The following is a 14766-nucleotide window of genomic DNA, read 5'->3' as shown; positions in this document are numbered from 1 at the left end:
AGGCTTAACAACACCAGTGCCAATATATCCTCCAAACACCAGCTTCGAGGGCATTACCAACACTAGACAGCCAACAATGTGAAGCAAAATAAGGAGCTCATCGTGGACTACAGCAGACAGAAAAGGGAGAACATCCCCATCCACATCGACGGGCGGTGCAGTTGCTGTACCAGGCAGGGATTCAGCCCAACAGAATGCTCTCAATGGTATATAAGTTTGTGAGAATCTTAGGGGCCATTCCAAATTTCTTCAGCTGCCCGATGTTGAAGAGTCGCTGTTGCGGCTTCCCACCACACACTGTGTCGGTGTGGTGGGACCATTTCCGGTCCTCGATGATGTGCACGCCAAGGAACTTGCGGCCCGTCGATGTGGATGGGGATGTTCTCCCTTTTCTGTCTGCTGTAGTCCACGATGAGCTCCTTATTTTGTTTCACATTGTTGGCTGTCTAGTGTTGGTAATTAGGCCTACAACTGTTGTGTCATTAGCAACAAGGTTATTATAGTAAACAAAAACTGAAAATAAAATAAAAACTAAAATTAGAAAAACTATTTAGGAAACTGAAATAAAAGCACTTGAAAAACAAAGTATTCTAAATATATTGTTGACAGCAAAACTAACAAAAATAAAAACCATCATGAATTATGTTTTTATATATTTTTTTATAATTATATATTTTTTTATAATGGGCATTTCGAGCTTCTGAATCTGGTGGGTAAATGCTGCCAGGAGATCCCAATGTTTCAAATAGGCCTAGCTTGTGCATCACTGTCACTGTCTCACTAGCTATCAGGGAAGATATTCCGAAGGCGAGCATGGCTGGGCCAAGCTAAAACAGCTTGTGAAGTAGCTGGAGCTTTTCGCAATCCACACCGACCAACTTCAAACTGACAGCCAGTCGCTGTCTGATGTGGTGCTGTGGTTTCTGAACCTTGATGCACACTTGCAGTCAACTTGTAGTCAACGCTGAGCTATATGGGGTTAAAAAGACATTGAAGATGTAGACCTATGTAGTCTGTGATGTGACAGGAATCAATGGTGTAGTGGTCAGTGTAGCCTCATGCATGTTTCTATGCATGGACACATAATATTTGTATGTGGATGTATTTATGTGTGTAGGCCTTTTCAAATATCTAGTCAGTCAATTAATTAGTCAGTCATTGCTGCTGGAGCTTGTCCAGAGCTGATACCTCTGGATATTGATTCTATCTGTCTGACTGTGACTGTTGATATCTTCAGAAAGAAGTTGAATACAAATACAAAGTTGCCAAAGTATTTGAAATTGTTACAAACAAGTGAAGGATAAAATGATGCTTCAAATGAAAACCGAGATGACTGCATTGAAATACACTTAGTATACAAAACTTGAAGAACACCTGTTCTTTCCATGACATAGACTGACCAGGTGAAAGCAATGATCCCTTATTGATGTCACTTTTTAAATCCACTTCAATCAGTGTAGATGAAGTGGAGGAGACAGGTTAAATAAGGATTTTTAAGCCTTGAGACATGGATTGTGTTGTGTGCCATTCAGAGGGTGAATGGGTAAGACAAAATATTTAAGTGCCTTTGAACGGGGTATGTACCAGGCGCAGCAGTTTGAGTCAAGAACTGCAACGCTGCTGGGTTTTTCACACTCAACAGTTTCCTGTGTGTATCAAGGATGGTCCACCACCCAAAGGACATCCAGCCAACTTGACACAGCTGTAGGAAGCATTGGGCCAGCATCCCTGTGGAACGCTTTCGATACCTTGTAGAGTCCATGCCCCGACGAATTGAGGCTGTTCGGAGAGCAAAAGAGGAGGGTGCAACTCAATATTAGGAAGGTGTTCCTAATGTTCGGTATACTTATTGTATAAATAGGCTACATGGGCCTATATAGGCTATTTCAATCATATTGAAATATATTTCATGTTCAATCAATTGAGTTATATTTTGCAACTAAGCTACTGTCTGTCATTTTTGCCTCAATGTGTTTCATGATGTGTGACAACATGAGCGCAATGATGTTCGCAATCTGTGCTTTAATGCATTATTATTGGGTAAGCATAATAAGCCACCTCCATATCTCTCTAGGAGCTGATCTGTCATCAGTATTGTGGAATCATTCTAATGTTAAGGTAAGATTTGAATGGATAAAGCTGATCAGAGAGCAGCACTGCTTTTCTTTCCATCCTATCAGTATCGACACATGGTCTAACGACGCACTTAGCAAACGTTCTCTCTATGTGCTTGGGAACCACTCTTTAAAAAGTTTGTTTGTACATAACGATGCATCCGGTACGATGATCGTAATTATTAAGTTACATCGCAACTGCGTAACGAGGCCCTGGTGTTTGAGTACGAAGAGACACACAAACATACACACACACAGACAGGCACGCACACACTCACACACACCCGCATGCATGCATGAACACACACACAATCCTGTTTTTATTGCTATAGACCCCCTAAGGGTCTACCGGTTCATTCTTAGAGCTCTCCTTTCTGCTGTGGATTACTGAAATAGTCTTTATTTTGATCAGTCAATCATCCTTAGACTTACACACACACACTGCTCTGTGGTGCATGTGTGAATGTGATGGGCCACAAATATTCTTGTTTCTCTCCATTAACATTAAACAATACACACATAAACAACACACAACAGGGTTGTCGGTTGAGATGGAGTATATGGTTGAGTTGTGGTGTAAACAGAGCAGGGACAGGGACTATCCAAACAGGATGTGATGTAAATCGTGTCAGGTCCATAGAGGAATAATGACATCAGTTGTCAGTCCTGTCACTGTACTTTGATGTTATTAAGATCATTCTAGGAAGTGATAAAGAGATGATCTGCTAAATATCCCAGATGTGACTCTATGTACAGTCTGTACATCCTTCAACATTAGACAAACACTGGACACAAAAGCTGTTAAATGGAGACGGTATTAGCACATCATGGTTTGTGTGGGGGAGGGGTCACCACACCAGTCCCCTCACCAATGATATTATTCTATGGACAAAGCCCCTGCCCCTCTATCTTTAATCCTGAAATGACCTACAAGCCTTCCTCTTCATGCATTCGCTCTTTCTTTTCAGTCTAGTCAGTATTGGACAATAATGTATTATATTGCAGCCTTCCAGCTTTTGACAGAACAGAAACATTGTTTGGCTATGCTTGTAGCAACCTTCCCTATCCTAGAAGGGATGGTTGGTGGACCCAGTGGCATCATGCCCATAGGGGTCACAAAGGCACGTGGCCCCACAAAAATGTCAGATGTTAAATGAATTACTAAACTTCATATTTAAACCCACATATTATAATTCTTTTTAAAAAATATGTCAGCGGTATTTTGCGGGGGGCACACTGACTGGACCAGGCAAATAGCACCCCCCTATTCTCCCTAGTAAGTGGTTCTTTCCAAGGTGCACGGAGAACAGAGATGCCTAGGCAGGACGCTAGATACTCTAGTTCGTGCGGTATCACCAGTGGAGAAGGAGAGAATGTAGAGTGAAACACAGCATTTGATTCGAGCTGCCGGTGATGTTCAGGAGGTATGTTTGTTTATGAATGTGATCAAGCTGTGTAGCCTATTGGTTCCATCTTCATAAATAAATAAAACTAAAATGTTTTTGTTATTTCTCTGTAATACTAATAAGGAATACTCTGTAATAAGACAATAGCATTTTCTCCAAATTTCTCCAGGCCCCCCTCCATCCTCTCGTACTTTGTGCCCCCTCTAACATAATAGGTGCACGATGCCCCTGGGTTGACATGTGTGATAAAAGATAACAATAAAGGCCAGATGATATCTCCAATCCGCCTCTCTCTCTCTTCCGAGCAGCTAGTCTGTCACATACTATCTCCCAGAGTGCTGAGTTGACATATGTTTCAGAGGGAATTGCGCTCTTAGTCAGACCTGTCTGTCTGTCTGTCTGAGTGGCAGTCTCTCCTATGGGGGAGATCATGATGACAAGGCACTATTTCTCATTGTGTATTGGATCCTCTCTACCACTGCTTGTGTGTGTTTTTTTAGGCTTTGAATGTGTGTCCTGACTCTTAAATATATGTTTGCAATGCTTAGCTCCATGAGGTACATAGTGAAGTGAAGAACTCCAAGGGTATTTTAGTGCTTTTACACATTCCAGTAGCAGAACCAACATCCATACCCAAGCGCACACACGGACACACACGGACACACACGGACACACACGGACACACACGGACACACACGGACACACACGGACACACACGGACACACAGAGACACACAGATGCATTCACACACAGACACAGGTAATGACACACACCCACATAATACACAGCCCGCACTCATACTCCAAATCCACAAAGCATATGAATGAAGCAGTCTGGAGACTGAAGCAAACTCATTTGTCCCGAAGTGAGGCTGGCTTCCCTATCAGCTACGGCAGCACATTACATATTTCTTGGATGTCAGCATGTCTTAACACTTTTAAATTGTACTTACTCATCATGATTTTAAAACTCTGGATCAAAATGAATCCTGCTATATTCCATTCTCTCAAAATGGCTGACTGTTTCACTGATCGTGAATCAATAACAGAACAGTTTCACTGATTCTGAACCTAACAGCCTCCCCCCAATACAAACAAACCTCTTTATGTGTTTCAGATCTGATCTCGGCCACCAATGCGACCAACGTGAACATCCCTCAGATGGCTGACACTCTGTTTGAGAGGGCCACCAACGCCAGCTGGATTGTCGTCTTCAAGGCCCTCGTCGCCACACACCATATGTGTGTCCATGGCAATGAGGTCAGAGGACAGTAATTTAGTACACCACCACAACAAAATACAATTAGACTGTTTCAGCACCACGGACAGCTGCCCATGGTGCTGAAAACAGTGCTATCTGGAATGCTGCTCATTCTGAAACATGGTTATCAAAAACAAGTGTGCATGTCTAGAGCTATTTTTACACGCTTTTCCACACTGTGCAATATATACTCTCGATTTTGGACTAATGTACTAGTATTCAATTTGTAGTTGATTATTTCATTGAATATGCCTTTATTTTCCTGCTGTTGTTTTTAATAATGGTTTTGCCATGTCAGCCTATTTCCTTCTGTTTCCTCAGAGGTTCATCCAGTACTTGGCCTCCAGGACCGCTCTGTTCAACCTGAGCAACTTTATAGACAAAACAGGTTCCAACGGTAAATGCACTTCCTTTCCAAAAAATTTGTTTGTGTGTACAGTGCTTTTGGAAAGTATTCAGACCCCTTGACTTTTTCCACATTTTGTTACATTACGGCCTTATTCTAAAATTGATTACATAGTTTTTTCCCCTCATCAATCTACACACAATACCCCATAATGACAAAGCAAAAACAGGTTTTTGCTAATTTATTACAAATAAAAAACGGAAATATCACATTTACATAAGTATTCAGACCCTTTACTCAGTACTTTGTTGAATCACCTTTGGTAGTGATTACAGCCTTGAGTCTTCTTTGGTACGACGCTACAAGCTTGGCACACCTGTATTTGGGCAGTTTATCCTATTCTTCTCTGTAGATCCTCTCAAGCTCTGTCAGGATGTATGGGGAGTGTCACTGCACAGTTATTTTCAGGTCTCTCCAGAGATGTTCGATCCAGTTCGTCCGGGCTCTGGCTGAGCCACTCAAGGTCATTCAGAGACTTGTCACGAAGCCACTCCTGCGTTTTCTTGGCTGTGTGCTTAGGGTCGTTGTCCTGTTGGAAGGTGAACCTTTGCCCCAGTCTGAGGTCCTGAGCGCTCTGAAGCTTTGCTCTGTACTTTGCTCTGTTCTTTCCCTCAATCCTGACTAGTCTCCCAGTCCCTGCTGCTGAAAAATGTCCCAATAGCATGATGCTGCCACCACCATGCTTCACTGTAGGGATGGTGCCATGTTTCCTCCAGACGTGGAACATTCTCCCATCTCCACAGAGGAACTCTTGAGCTCTGTCAGAGTGACCATCGGGTTCCTGGTCGCCTCCCTGACCAAGGCCCTTCTCCCCCGATTGCTCAGTGTGGCCAGGCGGCCAGCTCTGGGAAGAGTCTTGGTGGTTCCAATCTTCTTACATTTAAGAATTATGGAGGCCACTGTGTTCTTGGGAACCTTCAATGCTGCAGAAATGTTTTGGTACCCTTCCCCAGATCTGTGCTTCGACACAATCCTGTCTCGAAGCGCTACGGACAATTCCCTCGACCTTATGGCTTGGTTTTTCCTCTGACATGCACTGTCAAGGTGTGTGCTTTTCCAAATCCTGTCCAATTAATTGCATTTATCACAGGTGGACTCCAATCAAGTTGTGGAAACATCTCTAGGATAGTCAATGGAAACAGGATGCACTGAGCTCAATTTTGAGTCTCATAGCAAGAGGGTCTGAATACTTATGTAAATAAGGTATTTCTGTTTTTTTGCTTCGTTTTTATGGGGTATTGTGTGTAGATTGATAAAGATGTTTTTATTTATTTAATCCATTTTAGATTAAGGCTGTAACATAACACAATGTGGAAAAAGTCAAGGGGTCTGAATACTTTCCGAATGCACTGTATGTGCGTGTGTGTGTGTTGGGGGGGGAGTGAAACGGGTGGATTCCCTTCCAGTTGAGAGCATAAACAGATACAGTAGATCTGATGTGAGAGGAGCAGAAGGAGAGGAGGATAGGAAGAGACAGGAGCCGTCTGGGAAGAGGAAAGGACATCACTGCTAATAACATGAGGAATAGGAGCAAGCATGTAATGTGCCCCCGCTAAACATACAGTACTGTCAGTACATGCATAAACACTCACACTAGCACATGCATACACGCAGATAATAGGGTTGCACAGTATCTACATTTTCATATTATCATACCGTTCTCTTACTCTCATCCTGGGATTTACGGTATTACCGTTTTAGCACACAAGGGGGAACTAAATACACAAAAAAGCCCATTAGGCGTGTATTACCAGAATGGTAACAAAATTAGCACAAACTTATAGTGAATATCAATAGAGGCTGCTAGCTAAACATGCTAATGAGCGCAAGCAAAAATAAACTAGTTGCAAGGACAGGCAATTGAGCTCATAAAGTTATACAAGTATAGGTAGTAGCTTCCCTAATGTCATTTTTGGTGAGTTTGGACATCATTTGGACAGAAAATGTAAAGAGATGCATCAAGCAAATTAACAAAGTTTTGGCTCATGCTTGTGTGAAGGAAGAACAGTACTGGTTCTGGAGCAGTGTGTACACGCTGTATCTATGTGGAGTTGCTCGGGCAACAGGTCCGCCTGCGCTGTTCGGAAGGAGAATAGGGGGGAGGAGCAGACGGGCCGAGAACGGAAAGAAGAAAAAAGAAACGCAAGGATATCAAGATAACTCATCCAAAGAGCTTTGACTTCTCAAACATGGCAGAAAGCTAACACTATATGATGCCCTGTCTCCTTATTAATTCACCCACTTACTGAGATAACTAGCAAGTTAAACCAAATACACAGATGGACTCTCCCGTTGTGCTATTTACAAACAAACTATTCTGGGGAACTATGGTAAGCTTTCATAATGTTAAATAATGTGACCGGTGAAATGAAGAACACAATCTGCTTTATCTCCTAATGTATTGCACAAGTTGATTGCAGGTATTAACTTAAAAAGCAGTTCAAAAAAATTAAAACTTCAAAGAAATAGTATTGAAAAACCATCCTGTGGCTATTTCCAATTACCCCAGTGTACTGTATATACGGTATACCCCCCAAGCCTAACACACACACACACACACACACACACACACACACACACACACACACACACACACACACTAAACTGCTTCATGTCCCTAGGATTCCGATGTCCTGCACTTGTCTCCAGTGTCTTGCCCTGGTGTCATTATAGATCCCTCCCCTTCAATCCCTTCAAAACCCTCAAATCAGATACATAACTTAGAAAACTGAAGAGCCTGAAGTTAACTGATCGACAAGATCAATCATAAGATAAAATACTGTCTTTAATGTGTTACAGCATTAAATCAACTTCTTCCTTAATGAAACCGTGAATGTTAAATGAAACAATGTATGAGCTTAGCACATGCATTTAGTCATTAGCCATTGGATTTATCAGGAGCTATATGTTTGGTGTGATGTGAATGTGATGCTCAATATGTTCCTCAGGCTATGACATGTCTACGTTCATCAGACGTTATGGCCGCTACCTCAATGAGAGGGCCTTCGCCTACCGCCAGATGGCTTTCGACTTCACCAAAGTCAAAAAGGGGTGCGTCACTCACTTCTCTGTCTCTCAAAATCCTTTTACGTCCGCATTGTTGAGGTCCTCATCAGTGAGGCCCACCTCATACTGTCATTCACCTCATCCCTGAGGCCCTCATGCTGTCATTCACCTCATCCCTCAGGTCCACTTCATACTGTCATTCACCTCATCCCTGAGGCCCTCATGCTGTCATTCACCTCATCCCTGAGTCCCACCTCATACTGTCATTCACCTCATCACAGAGGCCCACCTCATACTGTCATTCACCTCATCACAGAGGCCCTCTTCATGGTCTTCCCTGTGTGTTTCCACCTCAGTGCTGAGGGGGTGATGAGGACAATGACTCCAGAAAAGCTGTTGAAAGGCATGCCTGTCCTGCAGACCCAGATCGACACACTGCTGGAGTTTGATGTGAGTTGGACATGCTGGTCACCATTGATTTGGTTACGTTTGTCTCTGTTTGTCTGGCTCTCTGGGACTTGTGTTCGGATGACTGATGGTCATTAGCTGAAAACTGTAATGTATGTCAGGCCACAAAGAATACTGTTTATTTTCCTGTTTAACATTCTCTTTTACTCTTTCTCTTCTCTTAATACCTTCTCTTCCCTCTTTCTTTCTCTCTCTCTCAATAGCAATGATGCTATTCGTTCTATTGACCTTGATCTTTCTGTATGGGTGTACAATTGGTGATGTTTCGGTACAGCAAAATATTGCTGGAGTTTAATAAATTAGTTAATTGCTTGAGTTAATTGATGCTCTTTTTTTATACTACATGACTGGTTAAATAAAAAGGTCTCTCTCCCAGGTCCATCCCAAGGAGCTGAATAACCCTATCATCAACGCAGGGTTCCTGCTGCTCTTCAAGGATCTGGTCAAGCTGTTTGCCTCCTACAACGATGGGGTCATCAATCTATTAGGTGAGCTAGACATTTCATTGGATGCATACCAAACGCCACCATTTTTCCTATATAGTGCACTACTTGTTACCAGAGCCATATGAGCCCCATGGGCCCTGGTCAAAAGTAGAAGGGATTAGGGGGCCATTTGCGACAGACTCTTTGTCAACAATTAATAGATAAATGACTTCTTTTCACCATGTAGCCATTTAGCAGATGCTCTTTTTCACAACAACTGTTAAATGTCTGTAGAGAAATACTTTAAGATGAAGAAGAGCGACTGCAAGGAGGCCTTAGAGATCTATAAGAGGTTCCTGACCAGGGTCACCAAGATCGGAGAGTTCATGAAGCTTGCTGAGGTAAAGGAAACTTCCTAACGGATTAGGGTGTATTCTAACTAACTCCAAATGAAACTAACACAGTGCTTCCTCATATACAGTGTCCGTTGGTACTTCAAATAGAATGATGCCCTGATATGGTTGTGAAATTGTCTCTTGTCTGTGTTTTGTTCTTCAGACTGTCGGAGTGGACAAAAATGATATTCCTGACATCAACTATGTAAGTCACTTGTTTTTGTGCTTACTCTCTGGAAGGATGATGAAATAGTTGTAACAAACACACACACACAGAGATGTCTCATCCATCATAATCCCCCCCCCCCCCGATCTGATCCCAGTGTCTGCACCCTGGGGTGGTGACGGACCTAGTAGACTCGGATGATGAGGACTGTCCCTTTAAGCCTATTGAGGACCCGGTAACCATAGAGACACAGGGTGGCTTGGCAGAGTGCCTGTTTGGAGGATGGGGTGTTGGCATGGGATCATTCTACAGACTGACACTTCTGACTGCAGTTTGTGTGTGTGTTTGCATATGTGTGTGTGCTTCCATTTGCACAAAAGATGGTAGAGTTTAAGTAAAATGTTCCTGAACACTTCATTCTACAGGACATTGAGTTTATACAAAGGTGGGATAGTGTGGTGAGTTAAAAACCAAGGGTTTGGAGTGGTGCTGCCATAGAAATAGAATTGGGTGTTGCTTTACTTGAAGTGTTGGCATGCGGCGGAATGAGGAAGTTCGTGCCATAAACCTACAGTTACTGTGTTTTTGATTGGTTCTCTCTTCTCTCCTCAGGCTCCCAGCAGCATCCTGGAGTCTCTGGAGACACACATGAACAGTTTGGAGGGGAAGAAGGGGTAAGAGGACCCTGTCTCTAACCAACTCATTTCTGAAAGAGCTAAAATGTGGAAATGTCTCCATAGGTGTCTTTACACAGAGAAAATAGTACATGAGAAATGACAGGGTGAGAAAAACTAGAGGGAAACTCATAACTTGGGCTCTGTCCTGTCCCAGCACTATAGTGTTCTGAATACGGTTTTCTGTTATTATCTTTTACTTTAATAGTTATTCTCTCTTTGTTCCTTTCTGTTCATCATTGGGGATCACAGTGAAGGGTGAGCATAAACACTTTCTTTGGGGTCTGACAGATGAGTTTATTGTAAAGTCATGAAAATAAGTAATTTCAATGTATATGTTTTCAGCTCTGAAAGGTGATATCTAGCTGTGATGAAGTTGTCATATTAACAATTCCTTTTCTCTTTCAGGTCTCCAACAAAGGTGAGTGGATGATTAAACATTATTTCCACCGCCTTTCTGTTTCTGCTCATATAACAACACATGGATACAAATAGGCATTTCTCTCTCTGTATTCCAGGGGTCCCCTACCAATAACGTGTCTCCGACCTCCACCCCCGCCAAATCTGCAGCCGCCGTGCCCACCCTAGCGCCACCACCTGAAGAAGCCACCGAGTGAGTGTCCACTTCCTCTGCCTACCGCAGCATTTACCTCATCTCCTCAGCGATTTCCTCAGTTCTGGCATTTTAGGATTCTGTTTCTTTTTTATTTCATAAAATGGTGAATAAGGGACACTGTATTTTCCCTTTCATCCTCTCTCTCTCTCTGCCACCATTTCTCCATCTGTCTTCACCCTTCTATCTCGCTCTAGTTCTCTCTTAGATCTGGACCCTCTCTCCTCCTCTGGTCCGTCAGTAGGAGCCTCAGCAGCCCCTACATCCTGGGGAGGTAATGTCCCACATCAAAACTTGATACACAGCTTGATTATTAATTAAAACGTAGTTACATTATCTAATTAACAGTCATGTAATTGCATTTCCCCCCCCATCACCTTCTCCCATGCTCTTCTGGGGATGCTGCCACAGACCTCCTTGGATCAGGTGAGTGCTATCCCACAGTGCCTCTGGTATTAACCTCTCTAGTGTGTTAACAGTATGTGTCAGTTCCTATAGATCTCCCACTGTGTTTCATAGTGTTGCTATAGTCTAAGGAAGCAGTCTCTTTCTCTCCCTTTCTTTCTCTCTTCTTTCTTTCCCTCCCCCGCATTTCCTTATTGGTTTTGGTTCTAATGGGATGTTTTTTATTTATTTATTTATTTAAATTGGGTTGATTTGGTACCTTCATTTCTTTCTAATGGGATTTTTTTGGTTGCTTTGGATCCTGTGGGGTATTTTGGGTTGATTCATGGGGTTGTTTTGGTACCTTGTTTTGGGGTTGGTTGGTACACCCTTTGGGTACCTGCAGAAATGGGCGAGTCCATGCTTCCTGACCCCACCCTAGCTGTAGAACCCGTCCCCTCTCCCGCTGGTGTAACGTCCACCCCTGCAGCTGCGGAGCCAGGAGTCTCTCTGGCTCCTCCCCCTAGTGCGGCCGTGGCCGCCGCCCCCACCCCCGGCGCGACGAATATGGATCTGCTGGGAGGTTAGTGGGCTTCTGGAGGATTCTCTACAACAGAATCTCTGCTGGACAGCTCAACCCAAACCAACCCGCCACATGCACACAGAACATACAGTGTTCTGTACATGCATATACACACAGTGACATAGATACCCCAAAACAAACACACCATGTTTGCAAAACATGTCAGAACATGTCAGTCAACACGCATATACACATACTGGTATGCATTCTGTACATATACACACAGAGACAAGCATGCACACACTTACAGACACACTCATACATGCTACTCATACATTTTTCACATGCTTCTTTTTGTTTGATAGTCCAAAAGCTTTTCCTCAACTTCAGAGAAAAGCCAGTCTATCAATCAGTCACGTTCTTTATTACCGCTTAAGACCGGGTTCCCCAAACTCAGACCTGGGTTCCCCCCTGGGTACATGTTTTATTTTTTTCCCTAGAACTACACAGCTGATTCAAATAATCTAAACTTGATGATGAGTTGGTTATTTGAATCGGCTGTATAGTGCTAGGGCAAAAACCTAAACGTGCAGCCGGGGGGAGGGGCACCTTTAGGTTGGGGGGGCAGGACAGAGTTTGGGAAACCCTGGCCTAAGAGAAATCTTGCTTTGCTTCTGGGTTCACTCTGTGCCACGCTTGTCCAGTTACGTAGTGCAAAAGACCTAGTTACCGCTTTATAGTTTAGTTGTATCTAAAGCCTACCTTCCGTACACTCTGCTGTACCTTCTGTCTGTATTCTCATTCACCCCTTTACCTGTCAATCACTCATGCTACAAAGTAAATGTTTTGTAACTAATCTAAACTCAATTTGTTAATAAGTATATTAATCAAATATATTAAATATTGCATACCTGACATGACATAAGTATTTAATCTACAGTATAGTACCATACCGTATATTAAGTACATGAAATACCTTAATGAAGTAAAAGTAGTATTTCTGAACTCTACAGACACAGTATCTTTTAAGTGGCTTCTTGACCTTCCTTTTCTGAAGCTCCTTGACTGACTTATTATCTCTGGCTTGTGTTTCTTTTCCCTGTTCTCTCTACTTCTCTCTCTGTCATCTGTGTGTGTGTTGGCTATCAGATGCGTTTTCGACCCCTGTTCCCACCTCTGATGCCTCTGCTGAGGGCGGAGCTCCGGCCTCCACGCCAACCCCAGCCGCCAACGCTGCTGCCGGTGGGTTACAGGACGTGTATATATGTGACTGTGTGGGGTCTGTCTGTGTAAATGGATGTATATTTGTATGGATGTTCGTATGTGTGTGTTTGGCTGTGTTCCACTGCTCGGTGCATCCATTTGTATATTTGCTTTTGTGTATGGAGAGTGTGTTGATTCCATTGTTGTGGGCGGGTGTAGCTAGTTTCCCTAGAGATGTGATGCTGCTGGTTGTTTCTAGGCATGGCTGATGTTGTTACCATGGAGATTGGTGCTGAAGTTGCTATGAGAACAGTGGTTGACCACTACATGCTAGATTTCGCCTGAGGCTTCCTTGCCTTAGGTGAACTCTATCCCAAAATGCATCTGCAAGCTCCTTGGTTACACTCAAATCTGGTGTGTTATTGGCAGTGGTGGAAAAAGTACTCAATTGTCAAATCAAATCAAATTGTATTTGTCACATGCACCGAATATAACAGGTGTAGACCTACCGTGAAATACTAACTTACAAGCCCTTAACCAACAATGCAGTTCAAGAAATAGAGTTAAGAAAATATTTACTAAACAAACTAAAGTTTAACCTTTCTGAACCACCCATCCCGGATCCGGGATAATTTGCATCAGCAACGCTGAATAGCATAGCGCCACAGTCAAATAATATTACTAGAAAATATTCATATTCATGAAATCACAAGTGCAATACTGCAAAACACAGTTTAGCCTTTTGTTAATCCACCTGTCTTCTCAGATTTTGAAATTATGCTTTACAGCGAAAGCAATACAAGCGTTTGTGTAAGTTTATCGATCGCTCGACAAAACATTAAGTACACTTAGCATCAGGTAACTTGGTCACGAAAATCAGAAAAGCATTCAAATTAATCGTTTACCTTTGATGATCTTCGGATGTTTTCACTCACGAGACTCCCAGTTAGACAACAAATGTTCCTTTTGTTCCATAAAGATATTTTTATATCCAAATACCAAATACCGTTATGCTGAGAAATCCACAGGAAAAAGCGTTCACGACAACGCAGACAAAAATGTCCACAGAAACACGTTTTTTATAATCAATCCTCAGGTTGTTTTTCAAATATCTATTCGATAATATATCAACCGGGAGTGTTGGTTTTTCACTAGGTCCGGGAGTAACAATGGCCGCCTTTCTCTGTTGCGCACAACTCACTCTGAGAGCCCCCACCTATCCACTTACGCAATTTGATCGTTCTCACTCATTTTTCAAAATAAAAGCCTGAAACTATGTTTAAAGGCTGTTGACACCTTAGGGAAGCCATAGAAACGGGAATCTGGTTGATATCCCTTTAAATGGGTAATAGGGATGCATAAGAATAGAGAGGTTTCAAAAACAGAGGCACTTCCTGATTGGATTTTCCTCAGGTTTTAGCCTGCAATATCAGTTCTGTTAAACTCACAGACAAAATGTTGACCGTTTTGGAAACTTTAGAGTGTTTTCTATCCTAATCTGACAATTATATGCATATTCTAGTTTCGGGGGCTGAGAAATAGGCAGTTTCAAATGGGTACGTTTTTTAGCCAAAAACGAAAATACTGCCCCCTACACTTAAAAGTAACACAAGAGAATTACATAACAATAACAAGGCTATATACAGGGGGTACCGGTACCGGGTCAATGTGCGGGGGGTACAGGTTTGTCGAGATAATTTGTAAAGTGACTATGCATACATAA

At 42.7% G+C, this 14766-nt stretch overlaps 1 protein-coding gene across 2 annotated transcripts in view; it reads left to right on the top strand.

The window, feature by feature from the left end:
* Nucleotides 1–14766, top strand: part of LOC139582838 (clathrin coat assembly protein AP180-like) — a 60423-nt gene that overhangs the window by 30141 nt on the left and 15516 nt on the right. Inside the window, exons 3-16 of one of the 2 annotated variants that reach the window (XM_071413218.1) lie at nucleotides 4637–4779; nucleotides 5102–5177; nucleotides 8135–8237; nucleotides 8549–8642; nucleotides 9037–9148; nucleotides 9380–9486; nucleotides 9644–9685; nucleotides 10259–10320; nucleotides 10573–10578; nucleotides 10729–10741; nucleotides 10839–10933; nucleotides 11131–11207; nucleotides 11345–11359; nucleotides 12990–13082. In XM_071413218.1, the coding sequence (XP_071269319.1) occupies nucleotides 4637–4779; nucleotides 5102–5177; nucleotides 8135–8237; nucleotides 8549–8642; nucleotides 9037–9148; nucleotides 9380–9486; nucleotides 9644–9685; nucleotides 10259–10320; nucleotides 10573–10578; nucleotides 10729–10741; nucleotides 10839–10933; nucleotides 11131–11207; nucleotides 11345–11359; nucleotides 12990–13082 (1038 nt within the window). Of the gene's footprint in view, nucleotides 1–4636; nucleotides 4780–5101; nucleotides 5178–8134; nucleotides 8238–8548; nucleotides 8643–9036; nucleotides 9149–9379; nucleotides 9487–9643; nucleotides 9686–10258; nucleotides 10350–10572; nucleotides 10579–10728; nucleotides 10742–10838; nucleotides 10934–11130; nucleotides 11208–11344; nucleotides 11360–12989; nucleotides 13083–14766 lie in introns of those variants that run through there. The other variant, XM_071413217.1, reaches the window with a different exon arrangement.

Source organism: Salvelinus alpinus, chromosome 8 (genome assembly GCF_045679555.1).
Source record: "Salvelinus alpinus chromosome 8, SLU_Salpinus.1, whole genome shotgun sequence".
NCBI classification, from domain to species: Eukaryota; Metazoa; Chordata; class Actinopteri; order Salmoniformes; family Salmonidae; genus Salvelinus; species Salvelinus alpinus.
This window is presented reverse-complemented; position numbering and strand designations above follow the sequence as displayed.